The sequence below is a fragment of the Manis javanica genome, chromosome 17 (genome assembly GCF_040802235.1).
Source record: "Manis javanica isolate MJ-LG chromosome 17, MJ_LKY, whole genome shotgun sequence".
NCBI classification, from domain to species: domain Eukaryota; kingdom Metazoa; phylum Chordata; class Mammalia; order Pholidota; family Manidae; genus Manis; species Manis javanica.
Genome location: NC_133172.1, coordinates 36,899,461 through 36,915,091, shown reverse-complemented (window position 1 = coordinate 36,915,091; position 15,631 = coordinate 36,899,461). Strand labels below are relative to the sequence as shown.

Below are 15,631 nucleotides of genomic sequence, written 5' to 3'. Positions count from 1 at the left end.
CCTGTTAATTACGATATGAAGTTAAAATTACTACAGTCTATGTAATCTAGGAAAAATTTTTTCTTGTAATAATATTAGCTTAAAACAAACTTTAATAATTATAAAACCTTTTCTAAATTTTTCATTTTGGAACTCAGGAAGTATAAATTATAAATACATTGCTTAGCAAACTGTCCCTAATTATGAACTATTATGGAATATTGAGTTGGATATTTTTTATAGTCCCAAAATGAAAATCAAACTCACATGCTCAATATGAGAAGAGTGATACATGCATTGTAACTATATGAAGGAATATTAGATATATTTTTAAAAATTTACCTTTACAGAGAATTTTATGACATTGGAAAATTGAAAAAATTTTACATTGCAAGTGAAAAAACAGGATGTAAAATACCATATTCATTTTTATCTTGAGAGTGTAAGAATATCTAAAAAAAAGGGTGAAATAAAATGTGCCAAAAAATTAATAATAGTTAATTTGGGTGGTGGTAGAAGTAAACATGATTTTTTTTCCTTTCTGTACTTCTTTTATTTTCTAATATACAGAGATTCTTTTATAAGAAAATGATAAGGTTACCATGTTAGGAAAAAATAGCAAGCTGGTATCAAAATGTATTGGACACAATTTGTTAGAAGGTGCTGGTTCTTACATACACACCTGAGAAGATTGTCAGAAGGGAGACTTACCTAGAAACAAGTTACATTACATGGGGTAAAAAGGACAAAAGGTCTCAGGTTATTACCCTATTTACCAAAGTTTGTGATATGTATATTGGATATATGTCAAGAACTCTGTGAGGGCCTTCACCTCCTGCATGCCTAAACATAGCAATGCTTTAAAACTCATTGGCATAATAATTTTTTAAAAAACTGAAAAGTTCACCTAAGTGAACAGAAAAGAGAAAAACAAAGGATTGTAAATATGTCTGCTTGCCTAGGGAATGGTTTCTTACTAATATCTTTAGTGATTGCTGTCTAAAAACAAATACACAAGCATCTTTGTGGTAGGGAGCCCACCTGTTTAGGTTCAGTCAATGCCCCTCGTGGAGCACCAATTAACTGCAATTAACCACCTTGGATTTGTAACACTCTGAAGGGGAGAAATCCTGAATCCGGGAATCAGATCTCCGCACTGTTGTCCTTCATGCAGGCAGCGGACCCCACGTCTTTGGAAAGGGAGGAGGTCTCTGTTTTAAATATCCACTGAAGTTCCATTACTAGCTAGCCTTCCAAAACTCTAAAGGCAGTGGCAGATGAGAATTAAATATACATAATGCAAGCAACTTGCTTCTAAACATTTAGTATGTCACTATCCTTAACAGAACTATTTTGATTGAAATTTTTATGGTTTACAGGATTTAGGATCTAGTATTTATTTCAAAGAGCAACTTATTTTTTTTCGAACTATTATATAAAACCATAGTACATTTAATTGATTTAGTGAAATTTAATTCCTTACTTTAAATTCTGAGGGGGGAAAACCCTCTTTGATGGGAATCTTTGTTAAGATGACTTAAGTAGAGTCTGTAATAATATACTAATGGTCATGACTTGTGTTATTATACACACCCCACCAGTCAAAGCCAATTTCTTTAGGAATACTGGCTATTGCTACTTTGGCTAAAATTTGAGTTTTTTCATTAGAGTAAAATCATGTTTGACACTTCATAAAGCCTAAATGCAAACAAAAAGGATTAATCACATTCATAAGTATGCAAACTTATATTCAAACCATTTTAAAAAGGTATATTACATTTGAGACAAGATTGCAAAACCAGAATTATTTAATTGCCTAGAATTTTATGTAGCAAGTTTTTCTATTCAGTAACATAATAAAATAGGAATATTACATTGGCAGAAGATGACTTAAAGAGCATAAAATATTATTTTCAAGCAGGAAAAAAATGGGATCATTTTCAAGAGCCTCACAAAAAGCTTTTAATTTACAATGCTAATTTTTCATGATTAATAGGATTAACATGGCTTTTCTAGGATAAAGAACAATCATGATACCTGGGTATTACATACATTCAATTTCATATGATAGACACTTGTAAATCTGTACTATCCTAATTACTTAAGCAATTGTTTTCATCTCATTCAATGCTTTGTCTAAATAGCTTTAAGACATATAAAAAAGCAAACAATTATAGGTACTCAAGGATGAAACTTTTTAGTAAGCAATTATTCAAACACATATTTACTCATTAAATGGAACATTAACTGCTTAATATGTAAAACTAGTTTGAAATCATGACTCTTAATTAAATATAAATTCCAATGCCTCTTATGGGACTTCTCAACTTCAAAAATGGCTTAAAAAATTAGTCTGGGGATGACTCACCAATCAGAAACATAGCCAAGACAGAGTTTGATTTCAGAGACTGAATGCAGAAACGAACCAACTCTTTTTATACATTATATTTATAAATTGGTTCTTTGTTCAAGATTTCAAACATTAAGTGATATTAACAATATGCATCTGTATGACATACAATAAAAATGGCATTTGAGGGAAATTACTGCTTAACCTAAAGGAAAGATACCACTCTTAGATCCTGTCTGGGGGTTAAACTGTGGTCTCCTCTTAAGTAGGGTTTTGGGTTTCCTAGCTTTTGGTGATACTTTGGAACATTTTGAGTTTTCCCTATAGATATTTCAGACAAGCTTGGAAATATGAGGACACTTAGTAAAATGAAATTCCCACTTAGATGATAAAATAGATTAATTCTAATATATAAATAGAGCAAATCTGAATCATTTATTAGGCAGGTACTGCATTCTGAACTATCCAACTCAAACTAAACTCTGGCAACCGTTCATTTTCTCATTAGGTAATCGATGTTACTTACAATAAAGGCAATTCTCACAGCCTTTGGCCGTCGGCCTTGTCTTTAAGAAAAAGTTCTAAATCTGTAGGTCCTGCAAAATCGCATGATTTCCTTAGAAGGTGGTTAAGGAAATCTGCAGTCAAGAGGCATACTAAAGAGGGTATGAGTTTGGACCTCTCCCTTCCAATCCACCCACTCAGTGAGCCGAGAAACTGAAGAGGAAGTGGAAAAAATAAATCTGTGAAGTTCAAGGTATAAGATTCTGCAATGTTCCTTGGACTCTTCATTCCTATTTCCAGAATGGGAAAGGATTAAAGGCAATAGAATATTACTTTATTTCTTTAGAGAGAAGTAGATTAAAAAGTATGGATACTTTTTAAACTCTTCACAGTGTTGATCAATGCTTATCAGTATGTGAGACCATCTCATTCATTTGGATATGCAAATTAAATGGGAAAATCCATAAAAACATATTTATCACCAGTAACCCAATCAATAGAGCATAACATAGAAGAAAAGGAATGTTACTTGATACACAAATGTAAATAAAAGCATTTTCATAAGAAAATCTATCACTTTTATAAAGAAGCTTTCCATTAAGCATCATTATTGCCCAACAATTACATTAAAAATACTATTAATAAATGCCTTCACAATTACAGGTAAAGGTCCCTGCATTTTCCTGATTGGGAAATGTCAGTCATCTTTTTTGTCTGAGGTGCTCTCGTCATTTTCAGGGCTGACTTTATTACTGGCGACGGAGGGAGTGGCCTGGACTTCCCTCGGTAGTGAGAACACATGGCATGCCTGAAGGTCCAAGTAGGTTGTAAATAACTTAGCATATTCCGGATGCTTTAGGGCAAAACCTCTAAATTCCTCTAAAAGAGGAGCAAAAACAAAAAATCCAATAAATTGAGGTGAATCTTCTTTTAGTATGATGCAGACTAATACATGACCTTAATAATACAATTATTGCAAAATCCTCTTACTCAGCTCTCGTAAATTATACAGCCACTTTGGAAGACTGTCTTTCCATTTTCTAGTCAAGTGGAAGCTATACATACTCTAGGACCCATTAATTCTATCCCAAGACATATAACCTAGAGAAATATGTGCATATTGTGTTCTGGAAGACATGTATGAGAATGAACACAGCAACACTTCATAATAGGAAACAAATGGAAACAACGCAAAGGTTTGTCAACAGTAGAAATAGAGAAATAAATGGTGGCATATTCATGGAACATAATGCTATATGGCAATGAAAATGAATGAACAGCTGTATTGTAACAACGTGGATGAATCTTTAAGCCATAATGTTGAATGAGAACAGCCAGATACAAAGAGCACATATGGTATGAGTCCGTTATATAAAATTAAAAACCACAGGCAATATTTAAAGATGCGTACTTTTGTGGTATAACACTAAAACATGATAGAGATTCCTTTTAAAGTCAAGTCAGTAGTCCTCTCCTTTAAGAGCAAAAGGGCTTGTGATTTGGATGAGGCACTCTGGGGTTTCTAAGTCCTTGAAAAGCTTTATTTCTTGACCTGAGCGGTAGTTACATAAGTGCTCACTTCATAAACTTTCATCATGCTCCACATTTATGTTTTATTACATTTTCTGTATTTTTATTGCTTTTTGTAATAAAAACATGTTTAAGAAATTCTATTACCCAGGACTTCTATTACTGGTTTTTAAAACGAATTTAACCCTTAACTCTTGTATAGACCTACACAGTCTGGAAAAGCTGAGCCCTGACTTAGGATCAATAAAGGCAAGTAGAGTGTTCAATATATAATAACCAGATCACAAGACCTCTGAGCAGTGCATTTCTTTTTATCCCAGGAGTTTCCGATTTAGGAACTGAGGTAGGGGTATAGAAGGCTTACTAAGTTAACCATAAGAGTCTGAATGTCAAACCTTCAATAATCTGCAGTTTCTGAGATATGATGCTACCCTCAATTTTGAAGTTTCTCTGTCTTCTTCAGTTTGGATGGAGAAAACTTTATTGAGCTGATAGTTTTTGAGTCAGCTTACTATTTTGCTCTTTAATAAAAGGATTTTAACCCAATATTTTATTTTTATCCATTTATTTTTTTAAAAAAACCTCTGATAACTATGGGTCTACTTTACAGCACATTAGATTACCTCACAACTCTTGAGATAAAAATAGGTCTTAGGGATGAGGAAGTCATCAGAGTGAGCCCTAATCATTCTTTACAATCGCAACATCATTTTGCATTAATAGACCACTTTTTATTTCCAAAACAGGAGAGGTATGATTGTTCTTTCTTAATATACAAAATAAAGTTTCATCTGCATGAGTCTGTTTCAATGATGGAGACACAGAGAGCCTAAGTGACTTCTACGATAGGTGAGCAGGAGAGCTGAGTTGATCTACTAAACCAAGAGCTTTGATTTCAAGACTTGTGCTCTGTTGAAAAGATCACAGTCTCTGTCCTCTTTGGGGATGCCAGTGGCATTAAAGAGGAACACATTTCTAGAAGAAGTGTTGTGAGCTGGCTATAAGTGGAAATGGGGCATTAATTTGGCTAATGGAAATTAGCCAAGAATGAAAACAATTTAAATGATCACATTTAAACAGTTTAATTTAAAACAACAAATTCTAATGAATTTTAATACCTCTTATATAAAATCATACTTAAATACCTCAAACATTCTGGCAAAAAAAGGTAAACTTGCATAACATTAGAGAAATGAAGATAGTCTGTGTATTCTAAAAAGACCGAAACTCCACAAAACAAAGACTTTTCTAAAAAATCATTAAAATCGATAGGTATAATTGTGACTACCTACAAATCATTTTTCGCTTTAGCTTCCATTGAGATAGGTATTCCAAATAGTTTTTCAAAATTTCATAGTTCTTACTTGTGAAAGAAAGATGGTCACAATTAGTACACGTGGGGTTTATGACTTGTAAGTTTTATCTCAGTATATACTTCCTGTTTTTTCCTTCCTTCCTTCCTTCCTTCCTTCCTCCTTCCTTCCTTCCTTCCTTCCTTCCTTCCTTCCTTCCTTCCTTCCTTCCTTCCTTCCCCCTTCCTTCCTTCCCTTCAATGAACTCAATATAGTAAGTTCCCTTGACATTTAATTATCTGAAATAGAATAAAGGGCAGTCAAAAGTGATAGTCATTAAAAACAGAGTAAGAGAGGTCTATGCTCTAACTCCTCCATCCTGTGAAACTAACAAGCTGAAACTTTTTGACCACTACAAGGAAAAGGGCATTCATGAAGAATCCCCCTGAAGCCTGAAGGAAATGCATGGGGCAAGATAAGCCGACCTGACATCAATAGATGGTTTCACTACTATTATTGCTGGAACCTCAGTCCACATCACTGTACTGTGGTTACAGCTTAATTTGGTTAACTTGCCCAGTGTTGCCTGGGCCACAGCAAAGCCAGAGAGGAAAAGCCCCCTCAAGGAGGGGTGGCGGGTATGAGAGATGTGAAGGTCTGGAGGTCTGCGGTGTGGGCTCTACAGCCAGACTGCCTTGGTTCTTGATCCTGGCTCTGACACTCTCTGGCTGGATGACCTTAAGCAAGTAACTGAAATTCCTCACATCTTAATAAAATAACAATAAACCTACTGGTTACAGAGGCTTGCCATAATGGTTAACTGAGTTACTATATAAAAAATGTCTAGAAGAGTGCTTAGTACGTGGTAAATATTACTATCATCATCATTATTGCTATTATTCTTGTTACTATAACAACACTCTCTTACGAGTGTCAATCCACTGTCTGGCTGCCCTCCTTGTAAACTGAATCAGGAGCCAAAATGCCTACTCACCATAGGAAATAGAATCCCCCTGGGCTATTTCCTTGAAAAGACCAGAAACATCAAGGTCAGGCACTCCAAGGGAAGCCTGCAGAATGGTGGAAAACTCCTCCTCTGTTATGCAGCCATCCTCATCAACATCAAAGAGCTTAAGGAAAAAGAAAAGAAAATATAAGAATGAGCTCCCTCAATAGTGACATGGAATACTCTTAAAAGATCAAGGTTTTACTAATTCAAACACCTGCTGTGCCTGGGGCTGAGGATAAGTCTATGAAGGAAGTATGTTCTCCACTGGCCTCACAACACTATGGCTTGGTGGTGAGAAAAGAGAGAATTCAAATAGGGGCTAGACAATAGGAGTATAAAGGACATGGGAATCCTGTGGAGAACAAGATGAATCCTGCCCAGAGAGGTCGGGGAGAGCTTTACAGAGGAGTTGACATTTGAGTTGGCTCTTGGAACATGAAGAATATACAAGGACTGGTAGGTGATTGTAGGGGGCTCCATCACCAAAGGCTGGGTAGGGGTCAGAGCATGATGGATATAGAATGCCTCATTAGCCCTGTAGGATTATGATAGTAGGGGATGTGGTGTGACCACATTGAACGGAGGGAGCTCTTTGGGGCTGAGTGTGAAGGATGGTTTAGGGGAAGAAGGACGAAAGGATTAGAGGCAGGAAACCAGTGAAGAGTCTTGGGTGGAGAAGCAGGGAGGAGAGGGAGGGACAGGATTTATAAGGAAGCAAAGACAGGCCTTGCATATCAGTCAGAGGGCTGTAGGGAGGGGAAAAAAAAAGAGCAAATGGCTGAGATGTTGTAGCTTGGGCAACTGGGCTAAAGTGGGTTGCCTTATTAAGAGTGGGTGAGCAGGTGTCCAGAGAAATCAAGAGCTGGACCTGGAGAGGTGAAATTTGAGTTGAAGGTGCTAGGAGGACATAAGAGAGTCAGTATATCAGCTTGGGAGAGTAAGGGGGCTGGAGATAACGAGTTCAGAAAAGAATGGAAACTACAGGTGTTGTGGAGCTTATCTGTAGAGAATGTATAGAGTAAGGCAGAGCTCTGGGAAGAGCAAGAGTTGAGTGTGTGTAGGCCAGAGGAACTAGTGAAAAGGACTGAGAAGAAGTAGTTAGAGAGATGGAGGACCAGAAAAAACGAGCATGAATCTTGGAGCTAAGGGGTGCACTTGGGAAAGAGGAAGAGATCTGACAGTGGAAATGGCCAACAATGTAAAATACAATAAAAAGGCCAAGCAGGAAGTAAGGAAGTTCGCTGGGTCTCGCAGCTAGGAGACTGGCTGACTTTAGTGATCACAGTTTCAGGGAACTGGAAGCCAAATGGTATGGGAACCAAAGAATGAATATGGTGAGCAGTGGAGGCAACAAGCAGGGACTTTTTAAAGAAATGATGGAATAAAATGGAGGAATAAATGGGGCTGTAGCCAAGCACAAAAGGAGGTTGTTCTGGGGAAGGGAGAGACTGACTGTCTTTACAGGTGGAGGAGAAAAGGCAGTTGGGTAGATAGACTGAAAGTCAAGTAAAAAATTAGGGATAACCTATAGATAATTAATATCCCATATTCAAAATCCTCTCCTGTGTATTAACTTCTTTTAATAATATAAGCACTGACTGTACTGGCACTGGCCAGGAGCATTCAAATCACCTTACGCGTATTAACTAGTTTAGCTCTTACAGTAGTCTTCCACAATGCAGCTGCCACTCTTAGCCCTATCTTATGGATGAGAAAGTGAGGCACAAGGAAGTCAGGTAACTTTCCCAAGGTCACACACTCTGTAAGTGGTATTGCTGGCACCCAAACCCAGGCAGTGTTCCAGAGTTCCTGCTGGTAAGGTATCTACTTTTGATCAAATACATGATCAAATGCAGAAAAACACGGGCATTAGACAAGGTGTGATATTCATGAAAAGAACAACACGAGATACTGAAGAGTGTTCTAATTACCCATTAGGGTGGAAATAGAAGAATTAATTTTAAGTTGTTGATTCGCTGCCTCTGGGCTGAGAAAGCCCTGACTTATGGACCCTGTTCCACCACTCAGCCCCTAAGTGGGTGGTGAGATAGTTGGAGAGTGAAAAGTGAATTAGGATTTGTATTCACATACTACAAAGTAGCCCCGGGCTCTTGATGGACTAATAACTGCCAGGCTTCAGTCCCAGGCTTTCCCCACAGGCTCTAAGCTGCCTCCAAGGCCTTGCATTCCTAAACAGTTCTTAACCAGTTCATCTAACTGTCTAAATTCTGGCCACATTTGGTGCTTTGGAGGCTCTCATTTCTGTATAAGTCCCTTTCACATGTCCTTACTGAGGGCTTTATTTCCTCGCCATCTGCCCTTTGTCACAACTAACCCAGATTGCTCCCCTCACTGAAACCCTCAATTCCTCATCCCTCCCAATAGTCTCTCTGCTACAAAATTCCCAGATCCAAGGTAAATCCCATGCTCTTGGCTCTGGTAGGAAGTTTAACATCCCAGAGTTCTTTGGGGGAATTATTTCTCCCTATTGCATATATTGCATAGATTGCATAAATACTGTGGGACACTTAATCAAAACATCCTATTTTTCTTAGCAAGCACATGGCCTGAGACCATTCGGTTCCTGCCTGGAATGTGAAGGACGAACAGAGCTGGAGTTTGCTCATTCCCACTGTAGGGTGCAAGTAAGAGTATACCGCAGGTGCTGCAGCTGGAGCCCCAGGCACTGTCTGCTTCTGAGTCTTCCTTTGAGCTCCCTCCCTGCCCTTACAGCCAACTCCTCAGCCACAACCCATGCCTATTGTTTACAACTAAAGAACTCTGACTGATATGCTACCTGTAAAGGTCATGTGATGATGAAATGATATCAAAGATGGGAAGTTAACTGTGAAATGCTACCCAAATAAAAGGATGTGAATAGCTCCTACATACCTAAAAGGATATACTAAATGAAAAATGAAAGTGTGCCAGGATATTTTCAGAAATATCAACACACCTGAGAAGGAAAGTTGAAAATCAGTGTAGAGTGTGACCTTTGCATATTGAAAAGAGAGCTAATTATAGTTTTAGGTCCTTGTTTCCTCCCTCCTCTCCCTCCAAACCAAGGTTTTGGCTAGATAAAAAATCTGAAGACTTCTTTAAAAACAATAATTATCGTGATTAAAGGCCAAATTTGCTATCAGGTCTTTCATTGGTAAACCAAAAGTGACCATTTGCCCAACTAAACTTATAATTACACATGCAATCTTCAAACAAAACAGAAATATCTGGGTTGGAAAAGTTGGTGACGTGTATAATTTTAGGTTTTGTGATGAGTTACTCTGTACAAGCTGAATGTTTTAAACTTAGAAAAAGTGTTGGCCTTTGCCTTATGACCATCTGCTAAGCATCAGCTGCTGAGGTTCTTCACAGGCCTAGCGGTTAACTCAGTTTAAACTGAAAAGTGAGCCTGGGGACTCCTCTGTCACTGAGGGAACACAGGAAAATTCCTGAGACTATCCCTGCTGGCTTCTAAAATATGAGAAAGGGCACTTGAAGGAAGGGAGTCTTTCTAGATAGTAAAGGGAGAAAAACTTGGAGTTACCAGTGGGACAGTCTTTTCAGAGCACATCAGGAAAAGCTATGAGTAGGAAACGGAAACAGAGAAGGTCCTCAGTCGCCGTGGTGGATGGAAGCAGAGAGAACACCAGCAGCTGAGTGATGAGTCAATAAACACAGCTTGGGGAGATGAGGAGGGAGGCCAAACATTTTTTTTTTTTTTTTTTTACTTCACAGCAGATCATATGAGCTCAGAAATGGAAGGGACCATCCCATTAAACTCTAGATGAAGCACTTTTTATCTCAAAGGAACTGAAAATACAGTTTGGCAATATATTCTTCCCCTTCCTTTTGGGCATGAAAGTGATAAATGGAGTCTGAGTCCTCACAAATCACACCTCCATCAAGTTCTCTGGGGATTGGGGCCGTGGATTTCATTCATCCGTCACCCTTCCACTCCCACCCCCGATATTCTTGTGAAATATGTGGTGCTACAGGGAAACAGAGGGCTAAAACTTGGGACATTTATGAGGATTCTTCCCTGACACCACCACAACAAAATTAATTCCATCAGGAAAACACCACTTAAAATATCTGACATGCAGAGTGGCAAATAAGGATAGATGAGAACTTTCTGGATGGTGAATTGGGATAACTAGTGACAGGTGGTATTTATTTATAAACCTCACTTTGAGGCTCCAAAATGGAGAGGCTGAAAAGAAATAATTTTTTAAGCTAATTTGTTAAATCACCTGCTCTTCAATTTAGATGCCCTTAGCTAGGCTGCTTCCAAAGACTTTTTTTTTCCTTAAACTGATGCTTGTTTTCTTTATTCTCAGTAGCAATCGTGTTAATCACATTACCCTTGTGTACATGTCACAGCGGTTCTAGAAACTCATGTAACAGATTCACTGATTTTCAAATAATACACTTAGAGTCAACCCTTGTTTACGAGGCAAGCAAGATGCTTTCAGTGGGGCTGACAGTACCTTAAATGCCACCTGGATGATCTCCTCTGTGTTGGCAGGGTTGCACAAGACTGCGAGGCCAATCACATACTCACGGAAGTCAATACTGCCATCGTGGTTCTGTGACAGGATGGGAGAAATCAATTAGCAGGCCCACTACCTGAATTACCATTCATCACAGCCCACACAGAGAAGTTCAGGTATGCCATGCAGCTCAATATCATCATGCACTGGGCCTAGCTGGAGAAAAGTTCACACTGAGATGGAATGGCAAGCAAGTGGCCCACCCATTCCAAACCCAGAGGGGAAAAAATTCTGTTTAGCAATAAATACAAACATGTTCTCACTGAGGCCATTTAGAGTGATTCTGTAGCACCCATTGTGGGTTCTTGAGCCCAGCCCTGATGGGAGACCCTCTGGGAGGCAGAAGGACTTTCATCCTAGGTGGGAAGGTAGCATTCATTTTATCATTGGTGGTTCCCCTGCCACAATGGCCAACATCAACAGGTCACTAAAGGGTCACTAAGCAACCCTCTACTTGTAGAAAACGGAAGGAAAAGGACAACTTGAGGCAACAGTTGCAGCTACATTCTTTGTTTCTTTCAGGCTTAATGTGCAATGAACCAGGAGCAAGTGAGTAAACTTGTACTGCTATGGCCCCTTGATGATATCAGGCCCCAGAAGATCCTGCACTTCTAAGCATCTGGAAACTACACCTAACTAGTATATTAGTATCTATACACCTTAGGAGGTATTTGGTGTTGGCAATATGAAAGAAGAGGTTGATAATTCCAATCCAGGCTGACTGAATGCAGAGTTCTTCCTACATGTGAAGTACTCACCTAGACAGGAACACTGGGGATGAAATGGGGGGAAAAGAAAGAGAACGGTAAACAAGCATTATGCTTATAATCCCACGTGTTAGAGTTACTTTGGCAGCAAAATCTTCAAGTGATGAATTCCAAGATACACTATGAACTAGTAACAAAAACAAAGCTAGTGCAGTACTTGATAGATCAACAAAGAATGTTTGGCATCAATAAGAGTAATCGTCAACTGTGACTAAGTATCTACATCAAGAGTTTCTTTAGGGCAAGGATTGCTTTGTGTTCCCCTTGCCTAGCACTCCTGGGGTTTCATGGGTGAGCCTGGGAAACCAGGAGGCTGTTGAAGCTCCTTAAATGGTATGTAGTTTTTCATTTAAATTTTTCTAGGGAAAAGTTTTATAGCTTTTATCATCTTCTCAAAGCAACCAAGATGGAAAAAGTTAAAAATCAGTTTTACCATACTAATTTATCTCACTGCAGGGTGGAGACTAAAAGCAGTAATAATTTAATTTTCTTCATTATCTAATGAAGGACTGTTATTCATTAAGTTGAACAGCTCATGGAACCATGGCTATATTACTGAAGCTAGATAAATTTCTTTTGCAATGCTTTCTCCATGACGCAATTTAGAAGTCTTGAGTAGAAGTTCTGAAGAATAGATATAAAGGTGATCTATGGGCAAGGAAGATACAATCCTAGATTGTATGGCTGCAAATAATTCTTTAAATTAATGTTATATCTTTATTGGGAGGTATCCAATTTTTATTTATATTACCAAACCCTATGTGTAATACCGGTCAAGCATTATAACTCATTTTTCAGATGGAGAAAGAGAAATGTAAAGGACCTTAGTATTATTACCAGTCACAAAAACAAGGTGATATTCTGGACCCCTGATTTTAATTAACAGTCTTATATGTGAGTGATTCTGACCTAAAGAATGTTAAAGTAGACCCTTCATAATCAATCACATGAGAAATTTGTTAAGTTTTCATCTTAGTAACATAAAGAGGAAAAAAAAGGAGGATGGAAACTTTCTAAGACATTTTATTATTGGACTGACAAAATAATACTTGTTAAGGTTCCAGATTCAGGATAATGAAACTCAGAACTGCACAGAATCTTAGAAATCATCCATTCAACCTCTTCATTTTTACTAATGAAAAAACTGAGACATAAGTTTTACTACAGATCACAAAATTCACTATTGCCATAACTTCAATTAAAAGTCAGGCAACCTAATTCCCAATCATTTAAATTAAAGTAGCTTGACAAAAATGTATTCAAAAGCAGATAATAAAAAAATATTCAGGGGAGCCAAGATGGCGGCGTGAGTAGAGCAGTGGAAATCTCCTCCCAAAAACACATAGAGCTATGAAAATATAACAAAGAAAAATCTTCCTAAAATAGAGACCACAGGACACAGGACAACATCCAGACCACATCCACACCTGCAAGAACCCAGCGCCTTGTGAAGGGGGTAAGATACAAGCCCCGGCCCGGCGGGACCCAAGCGCCCCTCCCCCCGGCTCCCGGCGGGTGGAGAGAAACCGGAGCGGTTTTTTTTTTTTTTTTTTTTTTTGGCGAGCGCTTTTTGGAAGCCTTAGAGGGACGGGCCCCCGTTGCTGGGGAGGCAGGGTGGCGGGACCGGTGAGGAGGTGCCTGGGAACGGCGCCGGAGGACAAAGAATATCCCGCGTTTCTCCCTGCGAGACCTGGGGGCGGGTGCCTGAGACCGGTGCCTGAGGACGGAGGAGGTCGCGCGTTTTTCCCCTTTTTTTTTTTTTTTTCTCTTTTTGGCGAGCGCTTTTTGGAAGCCTTGAAGGGACGGGGACCCCAGTGCTAGGGAGGCACGGTGGCGGGACTGGTGAGTGGGTGGCTGGGACCGGCGCCTGAGGACAAAGAATATCCCCCGTTTTTCCCTGCGGGACCGGTGGGCTGGTGCCTGAGACCGGCACTTGAGGGCAGAGGAAATCGCGCGTTTTTCCCCTTTTTTTTTTTTTCTCTTTTCTGCGAGTGCTTTTTGGAAGCCTAAAAGGGACAGGGACCCCGGTGCTAGGGAGGCAGGGCGGCGGGACTGGTGAGCGGGTGCCTGGGACCGGCACCTGAGGACAAAGAATATCCCGCATTTTTCCCTGTGGGACCGGTGGGTGGGTGCCTGAGACCAGCACCTGAGGACGGAAGAAATCGCGCGTTTTTCCCCTTTTTTTTCTCTCTTTTTGCCGAGTGCTTTTTGGAAGCCTTGAAGGGACAGGGACCCCGGTGCTAGGGAGGCAGGGCGGCGGGACTGGTGAGCGGGTGCGTGGGACCAGTGCCTGAGGACAAAGAATATTGAGCGTTCCTTCCCTGCGGGACCGGTGGGTGGGTGCTTTTTGGAAGCCTTGAAAGGACAGGGACCCTGGTGCTAGGGAGACAGGGCAGCAGGACCAGTGAGCGGGTGCCTGGGACTGGCACCTGAGGACAAAAAAAAAAAAAAAAAATCGCTTGTTTTTTCCTTTTTTTTTTCTCTTTGTTTCTGTTCCCTCTCTCATTGTTGCTGCTGTTGTTTTGGTTTGGAGAGTGCTTTTTGGAAATCTTAAAGGGGCAGGACAGGTCACTTAGACCAGAAGCAGGGAATCTGGGGATCTCTGGGCACTCTAACCCCCTGGGCAGCAGGGAGCACAGAGGCCCCTTACGGAGATAAATAGTCTCCTGGCTGCTCCCCCTCCAACGGGGCTCCACCATTTTGGAGGAACAGCCCCAGCCAGGCCAAGCCCACAGCAACAGCGGAGATAAACCCCAAAGCAACTGGGCAGGAAGCAGAAGCCCTGTCTGCGCACAGCTGCCCAGCACAAGCCACTAGAGGTCGCTATTCTCCCAGGAAAAGGCTACAAACCAACAAGAAGGGAAGCTCTTCCAGCGGTCACTTGTACCAGCTCTGCAAACTATCTCTATCACCATGAAAAGGCAAAACTACAGGCAGACAAAGATCACAGAGACAACACCTGAGAAGGAGACAGACCTAACTAGTCTTCCTGAAAAAGAATTCAAAATAAAAATCATGAACATGCTGACAGAGATGCAGAAAAAAATGCAAGAGCAATGGGATGAGATGCAGAGAAAAATGCAAGAGCAGTGGGATGAAGTCCGGAAGGAGATCACAGATGTCAGGAAAGAGATCACAGAAGTGAAACAATCCCTGGAAGGATTTATAAGCAGAATGGATAAGATGCAAGAGGCCATTGAAGGAATAGAAGCCAGAGAACAGGAACGTATAGAAGCTGACATAAGAGAGATAAAAGGATCTCCAGGAATGAAACAACACTAAGAGAAATATGTGACCAATACAAAAGGAAAAACATTCGTATTATAGGGATACCAGAAGAGGAAGAAAGAGGAAAAGGGATAGAAAGTGTCTTTGAAGAAATAATTGCTGAAAACTTCCCCAAACTGGGGGAGGAAATAATCGAACAGACCATGGAATTATACAGAACCCCCAACAGAAAGGATCCAAGGAGGACAACACCAAGACACATAATAATTAAAATGGCAAGGATCAAGGACAAGGAAAGAGTTTTAAAGGCAGCTAGAGAGAAAAAGGTCACCTATAAAGGAAAACCAATCAGGCTAACATCAGACTTCTCAACAGAAACCCTACAGGCCAGAAGAGAATGGCATGATATACTTAATGCAATG

General features: G+C 39.9%; 1 protein-coding gene across 1 annotated transcript in view; it reads right to left on the bottom strand.

Annotated features, from left to right (window-relative positions):
• Positions 1-1,769: 1,769 nt before the first annotated feature.
• LPCAT2 (lysophosphatidylcholine acyltransferase 2) overlaps positions 1,770-15,631 on the bottom strand; it is a 67,967-nt gene continuing 54,105 nt past the window's right edge. The window contains exons 12-14 of the mRNA XM_017646286.3: positions 11,152-11,250; positions 6,650-6,785; positions 1,770-3,712 (exon numbers count right to left, since the gene is read on the bottom strand). Coding sequence (XP_017501775.1) covers positions 3,531-3,712; positions 6,650-6,785; positions 11,152-11,250 — 417 coding nt within the window. The 3' untranslated portion in view covers positions 1,770-3,530. The remainder of the gene's footprint in view (positions 3,713-6,649; positions 6,786-11,151; positions 11,251-15,631) is intronic.